The following is a 26,085-nucleotide window of genomic DNA, read 5'->3' on the forward strand; positions in this document are numbered from 1 at the left end:
ATTTTCCCCCTCGTAATGATGATGGGATTAGTTAGAGTGTAGTTAAGATCGTTGTTATTGGTGATCTAGGTTTGTGAGGATGATATTTAAATATTTTTTCTTTTAAGTATGAAAATGGATGACATAAATTAGGGTTTTAGTTAACTCCAATTGGTGTTTTAATTGACTACCCTTGACCTGACACTAGATTGTCTTTCCTTGATCTTTGCCTCCACAAATACCCAAGATTAGAAACCTATCATGATCATTCCTGAATCATTAAAATTTTCTTCATCTCTAAATAAGTACCAATTTTTGGAAACCAAAAAAAAAAAAAAAAAGCTCAGTTAGCCCACCTTAATATTTAGAGAATTCAAGAAATTCTTGGTGATGTGAACAACTACATTATCCATAAATGTAGGGAAATGTAGAAACCATCCATATTGTTGTCCAAGTTATACCTAAAAGTAATTGAATGGCAACCTATGATCAAAACTAAAGTCCACTCAATTAAGCAGAAGCTCAGTCCTATTTCATTATTCTCAATTTCTACAAACACAAATTTGTGTTTTAGTTACTTTATTTAATTCGACATGGATTATTTAGGCTAAAGATGAGATGATAATATGAATTTTGAAAGCAACTATTGGATACTGAGTCTATTAAATTCTGTTTTTTAGAGTAATTGTTTGGTATATATGGTCAGTTACTGTAGTGAACTGTTGGTACCTGATTAGGTGATAATATGAGCTTTTGATGCATTTGTTGAGTTTATTAAGTTTTATTTTTTGCTGCAGTTATTTAGTATATATGTTCAGTTGCTGCAGTGAATGTGTTGGTTCGATATTAAGTGATAAAAATGTTGGATGCATAAAAATGTGAATGCATTTGTTGGAAGCCGAGTTCTGTTTTTTAGGACAGTTGTTTAATATTGTTTATACACTTTGGCGCAAATTCTTACAAGAAGCTCTTGGCCAGTAGCTTTGATTATAATGGTTCAAGGATATTTTTGTCCTTTAATCAATTAACTAACAGGCATTTAAACAGTATGCTAATGGCAGGGAAGGAAAGCAGGATACGCCAATACTTTCTATCAAAGTGGAGATACACTAAGTCCTAGGGAAGGAAAGTGGAAATTACCCCTACTTTGTTTATGATAAAGAATTATATTTTTATGGTTTCCTTTATTTGTTCAGTTTCCATTCGATACCACATTGTGTTGGTATTCTTATGAGACATGAGATCTAATGAGTGTCGTTGCTCACTATTGTGACAGGCCACGTGTCTAGCTCTTATTAGGAGAGATCTAACTCTCACTACACATCTCTCTCATTGAGAGCTAGACATTTTCTATAAGGTGAGTGACAATGCTCACTAGATCAAATGCATTCTTATGATACACTATCGAGTATTGTATTTGGTATTCACTGATATTAGTAATAGACTTTGCTGACACAAATTTTAGTGTAACGTCCTATAAGGGCTTATGTGATACTAAAATTAGTGTCAACGAAACATTCATTAATGCTAGATTTAGTATGAATGAAGATTATTTTTCTACCAGTGATCCCACAAATAAAATATCTTTTAAATCTTCTTGTTTTAATTTCCATGCAAAAAGGATAATTATTTTATCCGCAAACCCGCAAAATCCATTCTCTGCGAGCAATCTTATCAGTAGTAGGCAGTTCTGGAAATATAAACCAAAACTTACCACAAGCAGTAGGCGGGTTTGGTAAAAGGAAAAAATCCACTGAATACTCGTATGAGTATCCACTCACCGACATTAGTGCTTTTATCTTTTAGTATATAAAATAAGAGTGAGACCTAACATTAAACCAAGAAGCAATATATAAGAAAATCACATGAATCATGTTGGATGAGTGCTACTAGTGGTTAAAGTTGGTAGAGTTCCTTGAATCTCTATTGGAATTCGAGATCCCAGCTTAGGATGGGATTTCGTACAAAATTTTATCCCGATTTAATTACTATTTGGATTGAGATTTGGGACTCAAATTTGTCCTGATTTACTATTCATAATGGAATTCAGGACGTTTGAAAATCATGATCGAGATCCCAAATGGCCTGGAATATGGGTTTTCAGATATGTATGACAAGTTAGTTTGATTAATCAAATAGATTTGATATGTTGGTCATACGTGTATGACAAGTTTTTATAAGTTATATATGACATGTTGGTAATAAATGTATGACAGATCGCTTATAGTGATATGAATGTCATTCACACAAAAAATCTGTAACATATGACAGAAAACTCATGTCATTTGAGACAATTTAGGATCTTGATCGAGCTGGGGTGGGGACATATTTTTGTCTCGATTTACTATTCAGCATGGGATTTAGAACATATTTTTTGTCCCAAGATAGGATTAGGATCAATAAATTCTGGGCCATCCTGACCCTATTGATGGTGGTAATGAGATAAAGATCTTTAACTCTAGGAGCTTAGTGTTGAATGATATGGATTCATGGGTGCTACTCTTGGATGCTAGTTCATGGACTATGGTTATTTGTTCTTTTTTTTTTTTTTTTAACAAAGTACTTGTGATGGAATTGTGTATTTTGTACTTAAATTGAAGAATTTGCGTATTCATACTTAAATTCGAGAATTTGTTCTTTTTAACGGTAAATGTTCGTTAAGTCTTTATATTTTGGGTTAAGCGTCTATTTAATTCCTATATTTTAAAAAACATCTTAAGACATCTTTATTGTTAAATATGTTATACTATGCACCTACTTTTTCTTTACTTTTATAATAATACCCTTCCAAGAATATTTGCATTAATTTACATTAATTTTTATTTATCAAACTGATATCAAATTAACCCTGAAAATAAAATAATAACAAAAAAATTTATACTAATTTTTTATAAATTATCATTTTTTTTATTAATGTCCCAAGATTATTGTATGGATATTTTTGTAAAACTTGAGAAAAAAATTAGTAAGGTGCAGAAGTGTAACCTATTTAACAAGAGGGACATTATGATATATTTTTTAAAATATAAGGAACTATGAGCATTTACATTTTGTTTTAATGTTGAAACTTTTATATTCTCACCTCCATTGCTGAAAATTAGAATTGAGTGTGTCATGTGAATTTTTTTAAACCAATTTTATAAATTTATAGTTTGATTTATGTAATTTATATTTTTAAGTTTGGAAACAGGCAAAAAATTCATTGGATACCCATGTGAGTTTGGTAATTACTCAATCCTCCAATGAGAGGATTTTGGAGGAAAAAAAAAAAACTCACAATGGGCATGGTGTGGGTTAGGTAATTTGATCTTTTGCTAGTGCGGGGCGTAGTATTGGCAAACCTGCGCCCTACGGCCCTACCCAGTGCCATTCATATCCTTGCAATACAAATCTAACAACTTTACAATATGGATATTAACAAGTTTTGACAGTTCTACGCTGCTTCAGTTTTTATTTATGAAAGAACAACATACACTCTAAATGAACATTGATACTTCAAAGACATCAACATGCTAGCTCACATCTGCAAATCAAACCTACAGGTACACATAGCTTAGCTTTGTCATGAGAGATCTCAACAAGGCACCAAACTTATTTATTAGGCATCATCAACAAGCTCACATCTGCACACAATATGTAAGTACATAACATAGCTTATTATAAGAGATCTCCTGACGGCACCAATTTATTCGGCATGCCACTGTGATGTTGGGTTGCAGATTCATTGCTGCGCAAGCAAAAAAAGAAAACAGTTTGTAGAGGTTACAAAACTGGCTAGAAAGAAATAATCTAACAAAAATCAGATTATTCATATTAACACAGGCTCTATAGATGGTACCAGGAAACGGATCTTGTAATATTCAAAAAGCTGTTTTGGATCTTTGAAATATTTTGTCTGCTTATAAACATCCATCTTGTTCAACTCCTGTGTAGGGATTTATGACAAGATATATTACCATTCAAGAACCAAAAACTTGGATTAATTTCGCATTCATAAAGGAGATAGAATGGTTTTTCAATGTACCTCAATCCATGCTGCAAGTTTAGGCCTGCCTACTGTGGCATCATACTTAAATCCTTCTGATAAGATCATCTGGTAACCGTCAACAAATGGAATATAGGCTATGTCCACCTGAAGATCATGTAATTCCATTCATAATCAGAGAAGAAAGTACTCAAATCATTATCAAATGATATTGTTCAAACGGGCTACTCGGCCTTTGGCCAAGTGTTTAGGGCAGCAGTTCGAACCCACAAAAGCATTGCGGGAGTAATTCTTTCCTAAACTATTTTGTATAATTGAGTGGAGTCTTCTCTTTTACTAAATGTGAGTGGAGTAGACATCCCTTGAATATTTGTAAAGGTAAAACTCTGTGCAGTATTTTATAAGATTTAATATAAATTAGTCCTAATAATTATCTGATTGTACATTATCAGTAGTAGTCTCATGTAATATGAGTTGTAATTTGAGTAATAGTGTAATCTGAGCAATAGCCTTATATAATTAAAAGAAAAAAAAAAGACATTGTTCAAACGGCATTATTTATAGTAGACTACTTGCTTTCACATTGCTACATTAGTAAAGGTTAAACAACTGTTGTTATCAAGAGAAGTCAACATACCAAACTGAACTGGCCAAGGAAGAATGGCCCGTCATCAAACTTATCAAGAGCCTTCTCCAAGAAATCAAAAGCAGGACCTGTAGAAATTTTAAAAATTAGGTGAGTTCAGCTTATTTCCAAAATGCGCAATCTGTTTAACAGCAAGTTTTATGTCCAACCAGCTTCTTTTGCCGTGTCTCCTTTGAATGAAGTAGATACATCTTTGATGAATGTATCACTGTAGGAAAACAATTCTTCAGCAAACTTTCTTTTCTCAGGATCCTACAATATTTTCGTGACATTACTTTACTTGGAAGTTAAGCAAGAGAGAAGCTGTTACTGATAGCAACAATGTGTTCAGAAAATCTTACATCAGGTAAAAGCGAAGGCCCTTCAAAATTGCTGTCAACGTAGTTAATCAAATCAAGACTCTCCCCAATAATTTTGCCATTATGTTCAAGTGAAGGCACCTGTAAATAACAACTCTCTAAAAGGTAAATATTTCACAGCCCCATTCATTGAGGAACCCCAAATGTTGCACGAATGAAAAAATATGACAAACCAATTTAACCCTTCCAACCACTTTTCCCCTTGCAAGCAAGCAAGCAATTTAACTCGATGGGATTAGGCCACCTTGTGGCTAGGTAAACAAATTTCAAAATCTAAGTAATGACCAATTTCATTTAAGCATTTGACTCATCATGTCATTTGATTCATTGATTCATTCATACAGATTACAAGCATTTTAAAGACCGGCTATGTACGTGCAGACATTAGAAATTAACTTACAGATTAACAAACTCTACCAATGTGCATTTTGGCACTTTACTAATAAAATTGACAATAACACTCAATAGAATTAATTACAATTTTTTTTATCAGATTTATCACCTTGTTAGAAGGGTAAACTTTCTCCTTGTACCAAGCAGGCTTATCTTGAAGATCGAAGGCAACCAACTTAATCTCATCTTGTAATCCCTGCAGCACATCAAATTCAAAGAGGGTATTTAAATCCCAGAATCAATTGTTTTTTCTTTTGGGTGAAAAAAAGGTCTAAAGGCAAGAGACAGAACAAATAAATAAGAAAACCAAAAAAAAAAACCTTATAGTTCCTGGTGATCCACACACGCTGAGCAAATGGGCACGTGTAAGCCATATAGAGCCTTTCATAATTCATACACGAGCAAAGAAATCAGAGTATGTTTAGAATTAGAGCAACGTGGCAATCTAAATAGTAAATTAGAAAATAACATCAAACATGGTTTTGCAAGCCTTTCTGAATTATGTTTATGAGGAATAACATTTTGGGTCTCTATTATTATTATTTTTTTACCATTTAAGTCTATAATAAATTATTAATTTTTTATTTTGTTTTTCTAACATTTTTTCTCTATTTTAATTTTAACACTTGAGATTAAATAAGTTATTCGATTATATGGGTTACAGTTTGACTAGATAGCTTTTTGTTTTTTTAATATAATTTATTTAACTAATTGTTTATCACTGGTAATTTGGAATATATATATATAAGATGTCTATGTTTGTAATTTCCTTTACATATCGAAACATGTGATAATATAAAAAAAAATGGAGCCTTTAAGTTACAATAATTGTAACTTACACTTCTCATGTGAATCACACAAAATTATAAAACTCGTAATTTATGTAGTTCACATGAGAGATGTAAGTTACAATCTTTGTAACTTAGCATTTGCCTAAAAAAAAATGATAAATAGAAAAATGAACCTGGTAGTTCCATCGAATAAAGGTGGCGGAGGTTGCTCGGATTTTGAATCCAATACTGGAGGAAGATTCTCGTACACACTATCAAATAAAACACGATCGTTAAAGCCGCCGTGATGATCATGATCATGATCATCAGCATTACGAGATTCGAGAGAAACCCCGTAACAAAATTACAAAAAACAAAAATGCAAATTCTTACACAGAAGCCATTGTGTTGACTTTTTAGGAGTACTTTCTTGCAAGCTTTTGTGTCTGTACTAATTAGAAATCTGATACAATCATACGATACAGAAATGCTACTAAACGAGCACCTCTAAATATATAAGTAGGAGCCGTATATTCATTTTGTGAAGCGAGCAGTGACGACGCCATTTGCAAATTTTTTATGAGGTGATTTTTAAGTTCAGGCAAATGACGAATTGACGATCGTGTGCGGTGACGTTAGAGTTTACATTTTTTTTTTTCCCAAGTTAGGCCTTTGTTCGCAATATAATTAAATAATTAAATCCAAATGCGATGTATTAAAATAGTCATAAACGTGTATTTGGTCAAATTTAATTAAATAATTATTCAACACATCAAATTTGGTCTTCAACGTTACAGAGACGGTGTTATAATAAAACGACCATTTCCTTTTGCGCCTTTTTATGAATCTAGTTTGATTTGCAGGTAAGGTTCATTCGACGTTGAGTGCATATGTAATATAAAATTATTTTGACTAATTTACCAAGGACCTTGCTACGTTAAAGACTCTGTATGTAACGTAGCAAATGGGGAGCATCCACGGCTCCACGCGTTGCAGGAGAGAGGAAAAGTTGTTGGAACTTAGCTGATACAAGACCAATTTGCACTGAGCTGTTGCATACAGAGTCTGTATCGTAGTTTTGTCCATTTACCAAATAGCATCAATTTTTATTAATGATAGCACAACATACAACGCTAAACAAACACTAATACTTTAAGATATAAACAAGACGACAGTCAACAAACATATAGGTACATATGAGATAGCATTCTGTCATACGAGATATCAACAAGTCATCAACTCATTCAATATCCAGCAACGTACACAAGCTCACATCGGCAAACAATATGTAATGCGTATAACGCGCAGCTTTATTATACGAGATTTTACAAACCACGCCACCAACTGATTCAGTGCGCTTCTAAGACGACTGATTGCAGGTTCACTGCTTGGCCTGCAAAAGACAAAAGCAGTTTGTCCAGGTTACTAAACTGGCTAAAGATTATTCGCACTAGCTAGAAAGTAATAATCCTGAAGAAAAGAAAAATCAGATTGTTCATATTAACACGGACTCTACAAATTGTACCACGAAGCGGCTCCTGTAAAATTCAACGAGTTCTTTTGGATCTGCTTTTGTTGACTTGTAAGCATCGAGCTTGTTCAACTCCTGCACAGGGAGTTTTGACAAGATAGATATGTTACCATTCAAGAACCAAAAGCTTGAGAGCAATTTCACAACCGGTAAAAAGGTGATAGAAAGGGTTTTTCAATGTACCTCAATCCATGCTGCCAGTTTAGGCCTGCCTGCAGTGATGTCATACTTAAATTCTTCTGATAAGAAGATCTGGAATCTCTCAACAAATGGAATATAGGCTATGTCCACCTAAAGATCACATCATTCCATTCATAATATTAGGGAAATGTACTCAAATCATTTATGAAAACATTGTCAAAACAGCAGTATTAATTTAGTTTCCACACGGTAAACTACTTATACTCTCATTGCATAAAAATGTTACCCAAATAAAACTTTCTTACACGTTAGATATCATGCCATCTATCACATCACTACATCAATAGGATTAAATAACCAAAATGATTGAGCAGTCAACATACCTGACTGAACTGTCCAAGGAAGAACGGGCCATCATCAAATTTATCAAGGGCCTTCTCTAAGTAATCAAAAGCAGGACCTGTGACAAATTAAAACTTTTTCCGTGACTTCAGCATATATATATACATATTCAAAATGCATTCCATTATAAACAAGTAAGCAAGTTTCAAATCCTACCAGCTTGTTTTGCTGGGTCTCCTTTGAATGAAGTGTACACATCGTTGGTGAAGGTATCGATGTGGGAAAACAGTTCATCAGCAAACTTTCGTTTCTCAGGATCCTACAATATTTTCACAACATTACTTTACTCAAAGTTGAGAGAGAGAGAGAGAGAGAGAGAGAGAGAAGCTTTTATTAAAAGCAACAATGTAATCAGCAAAATCTTACATCAGGTAAAAGTGAAGGCCCTTCAAAATTGCTGTCAACATATTTAATCAAATCAAGAGATTCTCCAATAACTTTGCCATTGTGCTCCAGTGCTGGAACCTGTAAAGAAGAACTCTAATAGGTAAATATACTTCATAACTCCAGCAATGATCCCTAATCTTGCACGAAAGTGTAACAATCAGTTTAACTCTTTCGTTGTGTTTTCTTGCAAGCAAGCAACTTGCTCAAATCAGAATATGTTAAGATTTTACTAGGTACACAAAGCACAAAAGACACCATTCCAATTTTATTCAGGAACTCCTCCGCACAGATTACAAGCATTTCAATTTCAAAGATGGGGCATAAGGACACAGAGTCACATAATTAGGCTATTTGGTATTGAGGTGCTGTGGTTTTTTTAGCTACAGCTGCTATGGACAAAAAAAAAACTGTAACTATGAAATAAAAGTTAAAAATGTGTAATAAATATGATTTTTAAATTATGATTTTGACAAAAATAGTAGAAATATTATAGTTTTACAAAACACTTTAGCTCTGTAGTTTTTAATCTACAGCTGCCCTACCTCAATACCAAACACAGCTAACCTCTTCCTTTTCTATATCTGAATTGGTCTATCAACACCTTGATTAGAAAAATTCCTAATTATTATTCAGAAACTTTCTAATACTATTCAAAATCTTCCCAGTAGATTATAAGCTCCATGTTAACCAAAACAATGCACATATTGTTGATCTATCAAATTACTTAAATGATCAATCAAATAAAATCAAATATTATTATTGATCAGCCATCAGCATCAGCATCAGCATCACCTTGTTAACAGGATAAACCTTCTCCTTGTACCAAGTGGGCCTATCTCGGAGGTTCAGTGGAACTAACTTAATCTTGTCTTGTAATCCCTGCAGCAGCACACCAAAAGTTGTCAAATTCAAAGAGAGTATTACGACAAAGGCGAAACGAATAAACCATAAATTACTGTTATTGTTATTATTACTTTAATTAAACCTAGAAAGCAGAGACGGGTCAACAGTGATAAAAAAATATAATAAAAATAGTAAATAAAAATAGAACCTTGTAGTTCCTGGTGATCCACGCACGCTGAGCAAATGGGCACGAGTAAGAAATGTACAACCTGGGAGTTCCATCGAACAGAGGTGGTAGCTCGGCCTTCGAATCCAACGGTGGAGGGAGATTCTCTTGCGCTCTATCAAAGATGACACATGATCGTTAAAATAATGATCATAATTAATTATGAAATTCCAAAAATAAAAAATAAAACCGAATTCTTACGTGGTTGCCATTGAGGAAGGTAAGACTCTAGAGGTTTCCTGAAAGCTTTTCTTTTGCTTTGAAGAAGAAAGTTACCTGATACCGAAATGTGTCTCTATGCAGAATGAGTGCGCTTATATATAGAAGCTTTAAAGTGACCTTCTGAAGCCGGCATTGACGCAATGCGCACGTGTTAGGGTGTCATGATAATAATGTATGTTGCCAAAAAAAGGGCAAACGTCTTATCAGTTTTAGGCAATTGCCATGCATATTAGTTGGATTCAATGGCAGCGAGGGAGAAGCGATGAGAATATCGCTAGAAGCATGCCGTGGTGCCGTCGCTACAATGTTAGTTATCAATTTGAAATGTGTTTCATTAAAAAATTGGGTGACAATACATAAATTATTTTTGTACAAATAAACGCGATATGATATAATTTATTAAATAAAAATATTTTCACTTAACTAATGATACAATACTATATCGATTTGTATAAAAATTATTTTCACCAAAAGTTTATAGCTATTAGTATTATTCCAAAAGAGAAATAAAGGTATCACTACCAAATATTGGGGATGGAAAATTGATGAGTTGCGCTGAACTTTTTCAAGCCCATGTTAGAAAATATAAAGTTAGGCATGGATTTCCTCATATTTTTTAAATTATTGCAGACTTATAATAAGTTAATAATTAACAAATTATTATAATGAACAATAAATACTGTTTTTAAATAAAATAAAAAATTTAATCATTTAATTTTCTAATATCGTATTTTCTAACTCAAATACCTTCTTAATTAATTAAATATTTAAAAAATTAATATTTTAATTTTAGAGTTTTTAAATCATCACTAATTTATGAATTAAGAATTTAAGTTTTTTATTATTTTTTAAATTTTAATTAATAAACTTATATTTAAAAAAATAGAACGCTCAAGCTGGTCGAAGCCTTGTTTTCTTAAAGCTTTGTCCATTCTCTCATTTGAAGGGCCGGGCTTAAGCCCACCAGACAGGCTCGGACTTTTTTTGCCGATTCTATCGAATATTATCTTGGAAATCTACTCTCCATACAGGAGATATTTACCTGCGGTGGTGGTCGTGGGGGCTTGGGGCCCACGACCTTAACATACAAGAGAAGTGCGGGTGTGATCGATGTGACTCTCGGCATCTTCTAATTGCCACGTATCTGCGGCAGAAGAATTACAAGTTTGCTACTTATCAACTAAAGCGCGAAGTCAAACGAAAATATGTTCATATATATATAGAGAGAGAGAGAGAGAGAGGAAAACAGAAAGAGTTCCTATGTTAGAAGACTTGCACAGACAGGTATTTTCAATAATTTACAAAGAGTGTTACAGCAGTATCTTAAAAATTTGGAGATTCTGGATTTTCCAGACAAAAATGATACAAGGTGACAGAAGAGGTGCTGTTTTTCTTCATTAATAACCCAAGATGGAAAGGAACAGAAAGAGATCAACAACTTGATCTCTCTGCTTGTATTCTATCTACTAAAGATAGATGTAAAAATACAAAGTTTTCACCTTCTTTGCTTGTGCTGGTTTGCTTGTTTAACTAGTCAGACTTCTTCATGAGACTCAAAAGCACCCCAGCACTAAGACTTGTTGCTACAAAACTGAGAGATGCCTCAGTTGATATGTGAAACCCTGTGGGAAGATTCGAGAAATGTATTTTATTTATTTTCATTTAAGCAAGAAGAATAAAAATGATTAAGCATGAGATACTTGTGGTAGAAGAGACTCACCAAAGTAATCCAAGATCATCTTACACCCAATGAAACCCAAGACAACTGCAATGGAAGGCTGAAAAAGAGACAAGCCAAGAAAAAAATCTACAAGTATTAATGCATTCTGCTCGACAGATGGTAACCACAAACGTTTGAAAAAAAAAAAAATTATTGGTGCCACTCAGTAGCATACGATATTTTTGGATGCAAAGCACTCATGATGTTTCACATCAAAACCACATATACTTGTGAAAGCAAACTGTTGTTTCTACAGTCTCATGTGGACATCCCTTCAAAGGAAACGTCTATTGCATATTTCTGCCATTTTGCTGGATGCAAGCCTCTACATGAATGGTGCAAATATATATAGATAAATCTATATATTTAATGGGGGAAAAAAGATTCCTTCACCACAGGCTATTTATAAAAATCTAATATATTCTATCTAAACAAGCATCAATGCCGAAACAGATGAGATTGGTTGCATGATCTGACAGTAAAGTTTAGCATTTACCAACCATGCAACCATACTAAGACCAAAGGTATGTGACATCAAGTCAGTCAAAACTAATTTGAATGCGAGGAAAAAGAAAATACAAACTACTGAAGCATAAAAGCCTGACGTAATCCAAGAAGTAACAGTTATCTTTTTTTGCAATTCACTGATAGAGTGTCGCCAGTTGCATCAAAATCATCTGTTAATGTGGCTAATGAAGATTTATAGACACCCAGTAAACTTTTACCTGTAAATATTCCAAGTCTGCCATACCTTCAGAGATAAGTGTGAAAAGTGACCTTAAGCCTGCATTGGCCGGAGTTATCGTCGGTTAATCCCTACTTGAATATGATATACAATTTCCTTATATACTATTATAAGTACATTCTTTTATATTAAAGAGATATAGAAAATGGTTGTATGTAAGAAAACAGCATATTAGTGTTTCTTACATCGGAAGTGAATGGGCTACCCAAATTACATTTTTATTCCAACTGTTACCTTTCCAAGGGGGAAAACCAGTTGATTTAACATCTTGCAAGGGGTTAAAGTATCAATACCCCCACATAGGGATTTTTATAGTTAGTATTTATGCATGGATGGGGTGAGTGAATTTTTTTTTGGGGGGTCGTTGGGGGGACGGGATCCAATAATTCCACCTTCCAGGCAGGCAATCATCAATTTCATATATATAAGTAGCAGTTTTGAGTTGCTATGAATCTATATCAAGAATCCTTTCATAAAAAAAGCCTATATTAAGAATAAACAACAATCGTACCCAAGATGGCAAACAGATTAGATGAAAATACTATGAAAGGATCCCTCGTAACACCAAAAACAGCAGGAATTGAGTCAACCTGAAGGAAACGAAATTTTCATCAACATTTATGTTACAAAATCAATCAATAAAACATAATCAGGATATGTGTAGCTGTGTCGTCTATGCCAGATGAGAACTTACAGCGAAGGCTATGTCACTGAGTTCAATAACTGCCACCGTGAGAAGCAATGGTGTTGCCTGCTCAAAATGTTTGATGCCTGTTAGAAATTAAATAAAATTAATTTAACAAAGTTAAGGAACTCTGATATTTGTCTGATAATGCAAGAACAGAAATGTAATATGAGCACAGTAACAACTGATTATTCAATGCAATGATTGAAAAATTAGTACACCAAACATGGGATAAAATGACACCACCAAGGTTCAGAGTAGCATTCTGATTTCTTATAATCAATCATAAATGACTTACTTTCCGCATGCCATCCTGATTTGTGAAAAATCGATTTCCATCATAATAAGCTGTAGCACATAGAAATAAGAAAATTTAAGTCTTGGAAAGGAAATATCGGTAAATAAATCAAAATACGAATTCAATCATCAGAACCATTTTGGCAACTGATTTTGCAACACAATTTTCATTTGAATACGCAAATACAAATAACAAAGAGTTTGCATCTAGGTTGGCTTTTCTTCCCTTCTCATGTGTTGGTCAGGGCAGTTGGGGTGGGGGTGGCACAAGTAGTGTTATTTTGGTCCAAAGCAGACTTCGTTTTGCTTCAAGAAATAAGTGTTCAATTACTATTGGAGGTTATTAAAAGAAAGTGGTGCAAAACTAAAGGTATAACACTACATCTATTAGCTCCCTAAGTATACAATATTATTCAACTAAGTCCTCAACTGCTCTTATTTTTTCTATCTTGACAAGTATCCCACTCAATTGTGGGAGTAATGCATCGAAAGAGCACCAAACTCAACAAAAGTAACGCTTCCACAAGAGCAGTATAATACATCATGACTTGAATAAAAAGAACATATTGCATTTATAGGCAATGCTGTTGATGATTTGAACTAGCTCTCCCAAACACAACATATTCCACCTGAAATATGAGTGGACAAAAGCTTAGTCATTTAGTCAAGAAAGCCTAGTTGAAAGGTTTACTCAAATCAAATTCAAACTTCAAACTGAGCTACACAACAATGGCCTAACTGAAAAATAAATTGAGACTGAGAAATCAACCTTGACAAACATTCATGAAGTCAAATGTAAGAACTCAGACAGAGAAACATAAAGGGAATGTGTACACAAAACATTACTTGTTACAGGAATAAATCTTTGGCATGTCTTCACTATAAAATTGTCAGATAGATCAGTGTCATCCTCTTCACTGGCAAATAGCTATCACAAAAAAGGCAAATCATGAGGCACAGTACATTTAAGCCCCTAATAACTACAAGAAACTGAATGAAATAGCACATGCAGAAGAATATATATTTTGTTAATTTATTTCAAGAGAGATACACAAAACTAAATAATAATAAAAAATAATATGTAGCAAAGAAATTAAGAAAGATCCAAGATCTTAAACATCAAAGTCTGTGAATTATTTCCACTGTTATTCAAATATCCTTACTTGATTCTTCAAAAAAATTGCTTATATAATTGCAAGCCATCCAGCAGGAAGGAAAAAAAATTGAAATAATCTATCAAGAAAATTAATTTCCACCGATGAATTGCATTAAATGTAGCTACATCTATTGGAAGAGAATGGCACCTTGAAGGATGAGAATAGAAGTATTCCAGCCAGGACCAGATTAACTGCCTCAAACCTCTAAATAACAAGAAGGCAAAAAGTTTAGAAAGAACTCACTCAAATAGTACAGCATGTCAATGAGCACAGAAAACTTGCTGTTATGGGCAGGGGATTTACCTGGAGGGTAGCTGTTCCAAGTAATATCAATGACAAACGGAAGACAATTGCACCGGCAATACCATATGAAAGCACCCGATTCTATATTACATAGCATAACAAATTGTTTGTTACCAATGATTAACATGCAGTATTTGCATAAAAAAAAAGGAATATTGAAAGACATCAAGAGACTAAGGGCTACATAATTATCATTAAGCAACTAAAGGGTTTGTACAGCACCTGATACATAACTGGTACTTTGAAGTACTTGAATATCAGAACAAAGACAAACAAATTGTCCACTGACAAACTTTGCTCCAAAATGTACCTGAAAATCATTCACAATAATCATTATTATGAAACACCTAGAACATAAATTGGGGAAATCATGCACTTGGAAACTTAATATAAGTCCGAGAACTCCATGAATAAACATGATAAAAACAACAGCCAAATAATTTTTTAAAATAAAATGCTTATAGTCACATCTTTATTTGACCCCTTGGTACATCCCTCTCCAGAAGCTATAATCATAAAGGGATTCAAAGAGGCAGATGCGATTAGTCCAGGGTAGGAACTTGCATCATTAACCAACTAATCATACCAGGAAATCAAAGAGGCAGGGGTAAAGAAGAAACAGAAGCCTCGGGGGTCCAAAATTTGGTTTAAGGTATATAGACATATAACCTCCAGTACTCCTCCTCAGTCTGACGTATGCAAGCTCTTGTCATTTGCTAAGCTTCAAGAATTTCAGAAGCAACAGAATATCTTTACTTGTGCCTCATTAGCTACAAGCAGGATTTCCCAATACACAAAAAGGACGTAAAGCTGATCTCTAAGGTATTCCAAATATGACCAGGGCTTAAGACAGTGCTTGCACGATGAAATGATATTTCAATTAGCCATTTTCATAACACCAGAAAAAGTAATAGTTTCTAGTAGTTTTTAGCTCGCTGAGTGTTAATTTCCTCTACCATATACGCCTTTAACATTATTATCATGCCAAAACCAGCATACCCAGCAAAAAATTCTGATGCCTTGCTAGCTCCTTCTATGAAACCCACGCCAAGACCAAATGCCACTGCAGTGCTCACCTATAAAGAACAAAACATCTAAATTGATTTTAATCTAGATAATGACAGGATCCTATATTGAATACACAATCATAATAATAAGCCCACAGGTACTCACGCAGAAAGCAACGGTTTTAACAGATGATGTGTAAGATTCACGTCCCTCAATTTGCCTCTCTGCATCATCTACAGTAGTGGGAGAATGAGATGTGTTATCATTTTCATGTGACTGGGAACTGCTCCTCCCAACTTCTGCAAATACATTTCACTAGTGTATCAGTATCAGAACAGTTAAAAAGAACAAAAAAATAAAAGAATAAAAGAAATAAATTGGCATAACAAGGTGGTACAACAACAAGACAATTGATAACATTAGTGAATGATGCCAAAATAACAAATAAAACTCTCACAATAATATAAGCCACTAACGTCTAAAAATCAAATGGTACTCCGAAATAAAATGGCCAGGAGCAACGTTAGTCCATGAACCAAAAATGTTGTTGCAGTTTTGCTATCTACTTCAACACTGACGTAAGGGCCTGTGTTTTTTTTTTTTTTTGCATAACTAATTAACCATTCAATCCACCTAATCACCGAAGATACCAAAATATTAACAGAATCAACTTATAAATTATGCAAATTAATTAAGAAGCACAAGACAACAGCTACAAACATGACCTCAATATTTTTGCTTCAAGCATCAAGTATATACAACGCAAAATCCTTTCACCTGAAGTAGATAAATCATCCTCCTGTTCAGTTCCTTTGGCACACGCAAGTAACGGCGAGTACTGGCCACGTCGGTTATGACTAACTGTAAAATTAAAAGAATAAATAAAACAAAACTCAACATCGAAATTTCATAGACATAACATAATCCATGACTAAGCGGATGATTATTTACGGAGATAAAAAGAGGGAGAAACCTGAATAGAATGTGGGAGCTTGGGAGTTACAGAAATGAAGAAGACTGGTTAATTTGGGAACTTGCGAGGTCGAGGTCGGCGAAAACCGGAGCAGAAGAGAATCAAATTTGTGAGGAGCTTGAACACCACTGTAAATGACCGAAGCTAATCCCATGGCCTGATTGATTTGACTTCAGCTCTTTGTTTCCGTTTATTATATATCCTTTATAAATTTCTGATCACCAGAAAACGTTTGGGCTTACCACGAGTGTGTGAAACAGTGTCGTTTTTGCGCAAAACATACTCCTTGAAAAATAAATAAAAGCCAATGGGTTGGTAGTCCATTGTCGACTCGTATTTAGGGTAGAATATATCTTTCTTTAGTATTAAGTGAAAATTAATTTTTAAATTATGTTATAATAAAATTATTAAAGAATGTGTTATAATAGTTTATTGTCAACTCATGCATTATTGGGACTAAACTCCTCTCATTATAAGGGTTTATTTGTCCTTCATATTTAAGGTAGAATATATCTTTTTTAATATTAAGTAAAGATTAACTTTCGAGTTGTTTCATAATAAAATTATTAAAGAGCGTTATAATTGATTTCTGATTATTAATATCATTAAAATTTTAATTATAATATATCAATATACAAAATAAATAAATAAATAAAAGATTCACACAAGTGTCTATCCTTTTGATTTTTTTTTTTTTGACCGACATAGTATGACTTAAAAACACCAAAATATTAAAACAATAATGATAAATTGAGACCACATGATAATAAGGTTTATGACAAAATAGTTGGATACAGATTGATTGAGTGAAGGGAGTCGAGGACAAGAGTAAAAGTTTTATTTAGTTATTATAAAATATTTTAGCAATATAATTTTTTTTGTACGTGAGTGTTTGAGTGTTTTTCTGATTACAAATAACTAGTTATATTTTTTTTTATGATTAAAGATTTTAAAAAAATTATTAATCCAAATAGTTTTTTTTCGAATAATTAGCATTATTCTTTTATTATTTTAGCATTTATATATTTATAAAAATGAAAATGAAAACGAAAATTCCAATTGAGACCGAACCCGGTCGGTTTTTGGTTAGTTCACTTTTCGTTCACTGAAAAATATCCAAAGCAAGAAGAATCGCGCGGCTCAGTATGAAATCTCTTTTCTAACCCTACACTTGTTTATTTCATTATCATTTGAACATTCTTTTTCAATTTCGCAGCATTAAGGAAACTCAAAAGCCTTTCTGCCTTCGTCGTCTTAATATTCTTCTGGTTCGCTCGTACTCTTCACGCCACCCCTCGCTCTCATACATACACTCACTCGCTGAATGGCAGCAGACGCAGAGAAGCTCGCTACCGTCACCACCACAACCGACAACGCCAAGGCATCGGCCGAAGGAAACCCTAAAAATAACGTGGGCCCCATGGATCTTGAGCAAAACCCTGGCGCCGCCGTTAATTCTTCAGCTGTCGAGGTCAAGAAGAACGGCAATGACTCGAAGACGGCCGTTACTATTACTGCGGTGAGTCCGGTGTCGGGGGATGCCGATCTGGTCACCGACACTCAGAAGAAGATCCGCCGAGCCGAGCGGTTTGGCATGCCGGTTCAGATGTCTGAGGAAGAGAAGCGTAATACTCGGGCTGAAAGGTAATTAGAAGCTCATTATCGTTTGCTTTTGTAATTTTAGGGTTTCTGTGTATTAGAAAGTAAAAATTTTTTATTTATCTGTTTATGTTGATATAGAGGAGAGGAAAAAAATGAAAAAGTAATTCTAGGAAACTAAAAGACTGTGGTAATTTACATGTACAGTGAATTGTTTGTTGTTGATTTGATTAGTTTTTGTTTTAGTAATCAATTTAGTTGCAAAAATTACTTCTCATATGTCTGATCTTGTTTTTTATGACAGAATGTAATTTGAAAGGGATGATTGTTGATTTAATGCTTGATGCATCATCAATTGTTATATTTTGCTTTAGCTTATTTGTGGGGTTTCTTGTGTTTGTATCTATGTTCTCAGTTCGTGCTTGAATTATTCCACTACCAAATGCAATGTTGAGGCTTCTTCATCTCATTCTAGTCCTTTTATTTTTGGTGTGTTTTATTGTTGGTTAAGTCCTTTTATTTTTGGTGTGTTCTGTTGTTGGTTATGTTTGAAAAGTGACCCATTGCCATGATGGTATTGAACTCTAGGCACTTGGACTGGGTTTGAACTCCCAGACTATGTTTGTGTGGTAGCTGTGATACCAAATTTTCTAACTGGGAGAAGCCTCTCTGACTGAGGGAGAGAAGTGCTTTACATGACACCCTGTACTATATAAAAATGACATAGATAACTAAGGGAAGGGAAGTTTTATAGATGCTAAAGGGGTTCTGATTTTTCCGTCATCCACTGTGATATAGTAGATCGTTGGCTGGAACTGTCTCAACCCTATGTCGAAAATTTTGTCTGACCACTTATTTATCCCATTCAGAAGCCTATACCCCAATCAATAATAGGCCATATCAAGTCATTGCTGTAGATCATCAAATGCTCCGCAAGAGCATTCCTAGGAGCTATTTTTTGAGGGCTATCTTGCTAGGGTGTGCTATTGGGTTTCGGTGTTTTTGACATGCTATGGAATCTCCATTCAGATCCTCTCCTGCGACACAACAAAAAAGGGTTTGGAGGTTCTTCTGGATGCAAGTGCTGCTTCTTTGATAGGAAAAAGAAAGAAAAATTATATTCCAGAATCCATAAGTACTTTATATTTTACCCTTTATTATATAACAATGGAAAGGTATCTATCTATGAAATTTAGCATTTGAAGGTATGATGTTCAAATTTATATGCAACAGTTTCTCTGTGCTATCCAGCTTGAGGGATGCCAAACAATGGAACTTGACAATTGTTTTGCTTCTTCCACTTCCATCTTATCATCCAAATCCAAGGACAAATTATCTTGCCTTTTCTCTTTTCCTTGCCATGTACTTGGTGGGGATTTATTTATTGGTGATAGCAAGTTTTACCGTGTAAACCTGAATTTTCATTTGTCTGTTTGTTCACTAAGACGTTTTAGTTTGGATTGATCTTCTTGCAGGTTTGGAACTGGATCCAAAACACAGGGATCGGAGGTATCAAAGACCTCAGAGGAGCTGAAGAGAAAGGCTAGAGCAGAGAGGTAACAGTCCATGCCAACTTTATGTGGTTTCATGTCTGCAGAAGTTGAATTTTCAGTCTCTGTCAGTTTACTGTTTTCCACAGTATGTTATTAATCCTTCTTGTTGTTTCTTAGATTTGGGCTTCCTGTGCCATCTTCAGTTAGTGAGGAGGAGGCAAAGAGGAAAGCTCGACTCGCCAGATTTGCACCATATCCCAAAACAGACTCTGTGGAAGAAGACAAAAGAAAAGCTAGGGCACTTCGGTATGTATTATTGCAAAAGAATTGTTTTTTTCCCCGTTATTAGCCGATTATTTAATAAATATGTAATCACAGTCTGTGATACAATGGTTGGTTGACATGCATGACTGATTTAGGCTTTTTCTTTCCCCTTCAGCTTCTCAAAAACGTCATCAAGTTCTGTGTCACAAGTGAATGGCAAGGGAAATATTGAAGTTGAAGCAGTAAGTCCCTCTTTTACTGTTTACAAGCACATTGGAGAAAATGCTCTTACAATTTTGCTTTCTACAGAACTGACCTTTCTTTTGTTTTATATGACAGAAGGCAGCTATCACTGGCGAGGCTGATGGAGTGGCCTAAATAGAAAATGCCTTGTGAAATTTGCATGTTAAGGTATAATTTGAGAATGGAGTGTACTTTAGCATTTACCACACCAATTATGTTCAATTTAGTCATCTATCCTTAGGAATGATGTGGTTCAATTCATACATGTATCTGCATCTTTTGAATGATCTTTTGTAATGTTTTTTTTTTTTTTTAATTTTCCTGGCAGGTCTAGGGTACTAACTTTCAGTGATTCCTTCTGCGGCTGTACCTATGTCTACTTGCTAGATGAATTAGTACTTCCTCCTTTAATGTATTTCTACATTGCAGTTAACAAGCTTTTGCAGTATGAGCTTTCCCTCCTTTAAGAAGATAGTTTCAGAATATCAATTCACCTTGTGAAACTTAGAGTAATTAGCAACTACCTTTAGTCTTAACTTGTCTTAAAATCTTCTAAGAATTTCAGAAATTCTGAAGAAACAAACTAGGGACCTTTTTCTATCTTTTTTATCTTTTGCAACTTTCAGAAACTACCGAGAGGTAAGTTGGTTTCTTTAGAAACATTGGATTCCTATATATTGACATGTGACCAATCTATGGATTTCTCATATTTTTATATATGATTTTATGATCAAGCTGGAGACAGAAGTAGTTACCCAACATATGGATTTCTCATATTCTGATATATGATTTTAGGTTTCAAAATGTGTTGTTTTGATTTAATAGGTTTTTGGATTTTTTACTGATTTTTCTTAACTGAATCAAAATCTGTTAAGAGTTTCTGACAATGAGTGCGGTTTGGTATGATTTGATCTCAAGTTTAATTTCATTTGGTATTTTGCTTTACATATGGGCTCTGATGGTGACTTGTTCTAATGGTAGGATCTAGGACACTTTGATACTAACAATCAGAAGTAACAAGGATAGTGCGATTGCTGTGTTTGGACTATTAGTATAAATTAAAGCATTGTGGTCATTAGTCTTTGACGCATGCGTAATTTTTTTTTAATTGGGTTCTATGCCCTGGAAAAGGGGGAGAAAAAGGAGGGAGAGGGAGAGAGGGAGAGAGGGGGGAAGATCAGGGAAAAAGGGTAAGTTTGTATCTGTGGTTCGGTGTTAATGCTAACCAGGGACTTTTTTGTATTAATTGTTGGAATATTACTTTTGGATGCCCAATTTCAATTTAAGTCCATTTCCTCTAGTATCAAGGGAGGCATGAAATCCATATGTTGCTGCTACATTTTTTTTTATTTTTGATCATGTGACGCCTCTAATGCAGTCCATTTTGATTGAATGTGAGTCTGTCAGATGAGAAGCTAAATTAGACTTGCTTCAGACTGTTATTTTCTAGTTCAAAAAACAGTGTTTTGTTTCAAAACCTAGGTCCAGATAAGAGAAATAATTTGAGCCAGTTGCTTCAGAATTTCTGATTTTTCTTATATGGCGTTTTAAGATAGGTTAGTTGTTGAAAGGTGCTTGTTAATTTTCTATAGTTTCACAGAGTGAATTGCTGGACATGCAAGGTAGGATGCCGGGAGTGGAAGATGTTACTTGATAACTGTCTTTTTCCTGTTTAGTTATGTATCTTGTGTAGTTCTCTCCTTTTCTTAATTTTGAATATCTTCATTGTAAGGCTGAATTACACCCGGCTAGTGTGGAACTCTTTGTTTTCTATTTGGATATCATTTGAATAGATGGACTTAGTAACGGTATAGAAGGAAATCACTGTATGGTTTTCTGTTACTGTGTTTTTATTTCTTATTAATACATGGTTTTACTTTATGATCTTAGTGGGGGATGGATCACCATGAGGATTAAAAATGTTGTACTCTGAGGTTAAGGTTATTATCTCATCAGAAAAATGGTTTGTGTTATTATTAGTTCACAGATTTCAGTTAAAAATATGGGGACATTCCTTCCTGTGAGGCTGTGATGATGAAAAATTGAGCACTTTTGAGTTTTAACAAACTGTAATTTTCGAGATATTGTAATCCATACTGAATGCTGGTCTCGCTCCTTGTCTTTTAGCTAAAGAATGAACTAATTAATACAATTGAGGCAAGTTTCTGTATTATGTGTTGACAATTTAAACTTTTCAAGTGATTTGTCTGTTAATTTACGTTCAATCGGAAGGCCAAAGATAATTTTTCTTGTTTACATCTTAAATGTAATATTCATCAATAGTTTATTCACTTAGATTTTATAAAAAACTATGACACATCATTTGAGATGAAATTTGAGATAAAAAAAAAAAAGATAGGATACCTACGGTTATTGTAAGAAGGGTCGTATTCTCAAGTCATGAGAGCAGTGAAACTTCAAGTGTAATTTTTGAAAGTTCAAATGTAATTTTGAAAAGTAACAGCCGCCTCGCATGGTCAAATGGAGCTGCATCTTTTTATCCAATGATAACAACGAACGGGCATCCGATTGAACGTAGATATTTCATGTTAAGCAAGGCTGCAATAAATTAATTGAAAATGCAGAGACAAATAAGCCCTCTACAGTTGGGGTCGATTAGGTAAACGTGAATCATAAATTTGTATCTAAACTATGCTAAAATATGTTTCACCAAACTTTTGAGGGAAAGGATGGTGACTCCAATTCGTATGCGCACTCAAAAAAGTAGAGATTTTCTTTCTTTCATTCTTTTTTTCCAAAAATAACCGGAACAAAGTAGGAGTAAAATCCCTAAGAAGTAAAATAAAAGTCGCAATAACAATTCTAACAAGGAAGGTACAAAGGTCTCAAAAGAAAGAGATGAATTACTAATATTTTATAATTAGCATGGAGATGAGATTGATGGTTTTGCTCACTCCATAACGGGGAGGGGGGGAAGAACAAAGATTCGACGGTTCTTGAGAGAAAAGAAAGAGGTAGAGAAAGTTCTCAAGCAGAAAATTAACAATCTCTCAATCACGAACTCGTGTGTACTGTAGATGAATGGAAGCCAAAAAGAAAAATAATTGTGCGGGTGGTGTAACTCAGCTGCTGAGCTGAACGTAACAGTGGTGAAATTTTTTTTTTTTTTTTTAATGTTGCCAAATACAACTATGGAAAAGAAACAGTACAGCTTTAAGCAATAGGTAGAAAACAAAGAGTAAAAGAACTTTTATATCTACATAGATATCACTTTCACTAGATAAGCAACTATAAGGTTCATATTCTGTAATCTCAGTTCCCCACTTACCAATTAAATCTTCCTTGTAAACAACTGATGTTCTCATGCTAGTACGATTTTTGTCGGTGTTTAACGAAGAAGAGAACTGTTCTTCCTCTTAACACATATAACCTTACACAACACTAACTGATAAATTTCCTAATGGGAAGGCTTGCTACAACTTTCAGAATACGTTTTTCCTCCTATCAACCATAGATAATTTGCCAGGAGCTTTGCCTTGATCAATCAGTAGTGGGGGTGGAACCCAGTACCTCCTCTCATCGAAAAAGGAGAACTGCAGTTGAAGTTCTGATCAATCAAACCCGGATCTAGATAGATGACTACGACTGATACATCATCATGAAAATGTCTCCTCACTCCGCGATCAATCTTCTTCAGGTCTGAGAATCTCATTTCTCTTTTCTTAGCTGCTTCCTTTAGTGCAGCTTTAACAAGTCTCCTAGCAATTCCCTGCATCACAAGTTACAAGACTATTTAGCAATGATAGCAGTTTTGAGCCATAATTTATCGATAAATACAACTACTTGCTTTACAGCTGACAATCATTTGTGCTGCCGGAGTAGGAATGGTTTCAGAACTATGATACCAAAATGTGAACAGAAATGTATTCTTACATGTCTTGGATAGTTCTGTACAATGTCGACTGCCTCCTCGTTACTAAGATGCTCCCATAGACCATCAGAAGCAAATATGAGAAATTGATCTTCTGGGTAGAGTTTATGTACTAATATTGATGGCTCTGCGCTAATGATTGGCTCTTCGAAAGGCTCAGGCAATCTAAACTTAGATGCTAGAGGCTCTCTGTTGAACTCTGCCCTCTTCAAATATGCATCACCAATGGCTCTTGACACCTGCAAAGACAAGGAGAAGATTTCTTAGTACACTTATTACACCCACATTTATGAGCTAACTAGTCTCTTCTCAGCTTAACCTATACAATGGAAGTGACTTAACAGTCTAATGCTGCTCCAGGAACCGTTAATCCTAACTGTTACAACCAGGGGAAAGTAAAACACAGGAAAGTTACCTGTATGATGCCCTTGACACGCCAAACCTTGTGCTTCAAGACAACGATCTGTGGATCATGGGGATGCAGTGAATGAAGCTCATCTCTCACAGATTCTATGTTTGCATTGTGCTCCATGGATACTTGTATGGCAGAAACTTCCCTAGTGCCCCTTTGTGCTCTCCCTAGCACTACTCGAGAATCCCCAACATTCGCGATATACAGCAATCCACTGCATATTAACCCCACCAGACAACACGATCCCACAGACGCCATATTTGGCTTACTAGGCCACTCTTTCTTCACAAGGGAGAGAAAATCATCCTCTGTTGCTGCGAAAGCCTTTCTTATAACATTTTCCGACATCTCATGATGCTCCGATGCAAATCCTGCAACAAGGCATGCAACAAACATTGACGCTACTAATTAAAGAAATTGCAAAGCAATAAAGGGGGAAGGGAACATACTCTTAAGATTTTGGAAAAGATTGTCACTGATGAATCTTGCAGTCTCAGGACCTCCATGTCCATCATAAACACCAACGAAGGTTCCGTGAGGACCGGAATTTGAGGAACTCAATGGCCCTGATTCGAGTTGACATTGATCCTCCATAATGCTGTTGGCTTGCACTAAGGCCATCGAGAATTCACCGTAAACATGAGGCCCCAAATCCTTATACCACAACAACCCATCAATACGACCACTATCTTCATCTTCATAAGACGATTTCCAACAAGGTTTCACCATTTTCAGGTAATCACTTGACATCATATAATCATATATAGTACTATTTGACATCCTTCTTTCGTCTTGTTTTTATAATATCATCCAAATGAACCAGCAATTAATGTTATATTCATCAAAATCAAATAAAAAACAAGAACCAAATTTAATAATCTCAGTTCCAGGTTATGAAACTCACGCTTCAAGACCGCAACAACAATTCTTGAACATATATAGGCTCTACGACAACCAGACACCATTAATATGTACAATTCTTAGATGAAGACCAAAAGGGTATGGGCTAAATGAACTGAAAAACTTGTGTGGTTGTATTCAAAAGACAAGAAAGCAATAGTTTTTATGTGAGTTCAGAGAATATGGAGGCTTGCTGGTGCTATGTACCTTGAATCTTGGTTAAATGTGTTTGGTCCTCCACACTGTGCCATCTCACAAGGAACAGACTTAGCTGTAAAAGAACATAAAGATCTGATACAAGACAGAGTTTGGTCTGAGATCAGAGAGATGATCAAAAGGGGAGCAAGGGCAATGGATAAGAAAAAAAATAATTTTGGAGCCTTTTGACAGACGATCTTCAGTTTGTTGTCAGATGAGATCCAGGATGGGAAATAATAAAGAGACTTAATTTTACAAACTCTGACATTGTTGTTGTTTTTTCAATTTTTCTTTCTTGTGGCCGAGTGGGTC

The 26,085-nt window shown here is 34.6% G+C and overlaps 5 protein-coding genes across 11 annotated transcripts; 1 reads left to right on the forward strand and 4 right to left on the reverse strand.

Annotated features, from left to right (window-relative positions):
* Nucleotides 1-3,399: 3,399 nt before the first annotated feature.
* On the reverse strand, nt 3,400-6,678 carry LOC18040018 (glutathione S-transferase L3). 2 transcript variants are annotated; one of them, XM_006428870.2, is made up of 10 exons: nt 6,526-6,678; nt 6,327-6,404; nt 5,683-5,743; nt 5,472-5,558; nt 4,952-5,050; nt 4,760-4,862; nt 4,602-4,678; nt 4,004-4,111; nt 3,818-3,904; nt 3,400-3,706 (listed from the first exon to the last, which is right to left on the reverse strand). In XM_006428870.2, exons 1-10 carry the CDS (start codon nt 6,534-6,536, stop codon nt 3,701-3,703), a joined length of 717 nt encoding a protein of 238 aa, XP_006428933.1. In that variant the 5' UTR covers nt 6,537-6,678; the 3' UTR covers nt 3,400-3,700. The 2 variants fall into 2 exon arrangements, with proteins under 2 accessions (XP_006428933.1, XP_024037999.1); XM_024182231.1 differs by lacking the exon at nt 3,818-3,904.
* Nucleotides 6,679-7,258: 580 nt separating this feature from the next.
* LOC18039297 (glutathione S-transferase L3) lies at nt 7,259-9,969 on the reverse strand. The gene is made up of 9 exons (XM_006428871.2): nt 9,864-9,969; nt 9,645-9,777; nt 9,386-9,472; nt 8,573-8,671; nt 8,363-8,465; nt 8,188-8,264; nt 7,847-7,954; nt 7,658-7,738; nt 7,259-7,525 (listed from the first exon to the last, which is right to left on the reverse strand). The coding sequence occupies exons 1-9, from the start codon at nt 9,872-9,874 to the stop codon at nt 7,514-7,516; spliced, it is 711 nt and encodes a 236-aa protein (XP_006428934.1). The 5' UTR covers nt 9,875-9,969; the 3' UTR covers nt 7,259-7,513.
* A 1,176-nt stretch (nt 9,970-11,145) lies between these two features.
* On the reverse strand, nt 11,146-17,038 carry LOC18038047 (thylakoid membrane protein TERC, chloroplastic). Of its 5 annotated transcripts, XR_002904830.1 has the most exons (15): nt 16,773-17,038; nt 16,577-16,660; nt 15,965-16,098; nt 15,791-15,867; nt 15,014-15,101; nt 14,792-14,872; nt 14,636-14,692; nt 14,178-14,259; nt 13,333-13,382; nt 13,044-13,100; nt 12,861-12,939; nt 12,330-12,388; nt 11,780-11,929; nt 11,605-11,662; nt 11,487-11,506 (listed from the first exon to the last, which is right to left on the reverse strand). XR_002904830.1 is itself a non-coding variant. In XM_006428873.2 (14 exons), exons 1-14 carry the CDS (start codon nt 16,924-16,926, stop codon nt 11,415-11,417), a joined length of 1,152 nt encoding a protein of 383 aa, XP_006428936.1. In that variant the 5' UTR covers nt 16,927-17,038; the 3' UTR covers nt 11,146-11,414. The 5 variants fall into 5 exon arrangements, 2 of the variants coding, with proteins under 2 accessions (XP_006428936.1, XP_024037359.1); XM_006428873.2 differs by lacking the exon at nt 11,780-11,929 and having other exon boundaries at nt 11,146-11,506; XR_002904829.1 differs by having other exon boundaries at nt 11,467-11,506; nt 11,605-11,929.
* A 906-nt stretch (nt 17,039-17,944) lies between these two features.
* LOC18038048 (protein MODIFIER OF SNC1 11) lies at nt 17,945-22,260 on the forward strand. Of its 2 annotated transcripts, none has more exons than XM_006428880.2 (6): nt 17,945-18,416; nt 19,847-19,927; nt 20,042-20,170; nt 20,304-20,370; nt 20,468-20,539; nt 21,972-22,260. In XM_006428880.2, the coding sequence occupies exons 1-5, from the start codon at nt 18,097-18,099 to the stop codon at nt 20,504-20,506; spliced, it is 636 nt and encodes a 211-aa protein (XP_006428943.1). In that variant the 5' UTR covers nt 17,945-18,096; the 3' UTR covers nt 20,507-20,539; nt 21,972-22,260. The 2 variants fall into 2 exon arrangements, with proteins under 2 accessions (XP_006428943.1, XP_006428944.1); XM_006428881.2 differs by having other exon boundaries at nt 17,946-18,416; nt 20,700-22,260.
* A 1,318-nt stretch (nt 22,261-23,578) lies between these two features.
* On the reverse strand, nt 23,579-25,510 carry LOC18038136 (probable protein phosphatase 2C 38). The gene is made up of 4 exons (XM_024182100.1): nt 25,125-25,510; nt 24,679-25,046; nt 24,266-24,502; nt 23,579-24,101 (listed from the first exon to the last, which is right to left on the reverse strand). The coding sequence occupies exons 1-4, from the start codon at nt 25,453-25,455 to the stop codon at nt 23,877-23,879; spliced, it is 1,161 nt and encodes a 386-aa protein (XP_024037868.1). The 5' UTR covers nt 25,456-25,510; the 3' UTR covers nt 23,579-23,876.
* Between the last annotated feature and the right edge of the window lie 575 nt (nt 25,511-26,085).

The sequence above is a fragment of the Citrus clementina genome, unplaced genomic scaffold (genome assembly GCF_000493195.1).
Source record: "Citrus clementina cultivar Clemenules unplaced genomic scaffold, Citrus_clementina_v1.0 scaffold_6, whole genome shotgun sequence".
Lineage (NCBI taxonomy): Eukaryota > Viridiplantae > Streptophyta > Magnoliopsida > Sapindales > Rutaceae > Citrus > Citrus x clementina.

Coding starts and splice junctions, on each gene's coding strand:
- LOC18040018 (XM_006428870.2), bottom strand. Junction 5,559..5,682: donor GGATCACCAGGAACTATAAG/GTTTTTTTTTTT, acceptor GATGTGCTGCAG/GGATTACAAGATGAGATTAA. Junction 3,905..4,003: donor AACTTGCAGCATGGATTGAG/GTACATTGAAAA, acceptor ATCCCTACACAG/GAGTTGAACAAGATGGATGT.
- LOC18038047 (XM_006428873.2), bottom strand. CDS start 16,926: ATGGGATTAGCTTCGGTCATTTACAGTGGTGTTCAAGCTCCTCACAAA. Junction 16,661..16,772: donor AGCTCCCACATTCTATTCAG/GTTTCTCCCTCT, acceptor TTAATTTTACAG/TTAGTCATAACCGACGTGGC. Junction 12,389..12,860: donor TAATCTGTTTGCCATCTTGG/GTACGATTGTTG, acceptor CGGCCAATGCAG/GCTTAAGGTCACTTTTCACA.
- LOC18038136 (XM_024182100.1), bottom strand. CDS start 25,455: ATGTCAAATAGTACTATATATGATTATATGATGTCAAGTGATTACCTG. Junction 25,047..25,124: donor TCTTTTCCAAAATCTTAAGA/GTATGTTCCCTT, acceptor GCCTTGTTGCAG/GATTTGCATCGGAGCATCAT. Junction 24,503..24,678: donor GTGTCAAGGGCATCATACAG/GTAACTTTCCTG, acceptor TTGTCTTTGCAG/GTGTCAAGAGCCATTGGTGA.
- LOC18039297 (XM_006428871.2), bottom strand. Junction 8,265..8,362: donor AGACCCAGCAAAACAAGCTG/GTAGGATTTGAA, acceptor AATTTGTCACAG/GTCCTGCTTTTGATTACTTA. Junction 7,739..7,846: donor AACTGGCAGCATGGATTGAG/GTACATTGAAAA, acceptor CTCCCTGTGCAG/GAGTTGAACAAGCTCGATGC.
- LOC18038048 (XM_006428880.2), top strand. CDS start 18,097: ATGGCAGCAGACGCAGAGAAGCTCGCTACCGTCACCACCACAACCGAC. Junction 18,417..19,846: donor CGTAATACTCGGGCTGAAAG/GTAATTAGAAGC, acceptor ATCTTCTTGCAG/GTTTGGAACTGGATCCAAAA. Junction 20,371..20,467: donor GAAATATTGAAGTTGAAGCA/GTAAGTCCCTCT, acceptor TTTATATGACAG/AAGGCAGCTATCACTGGCGA.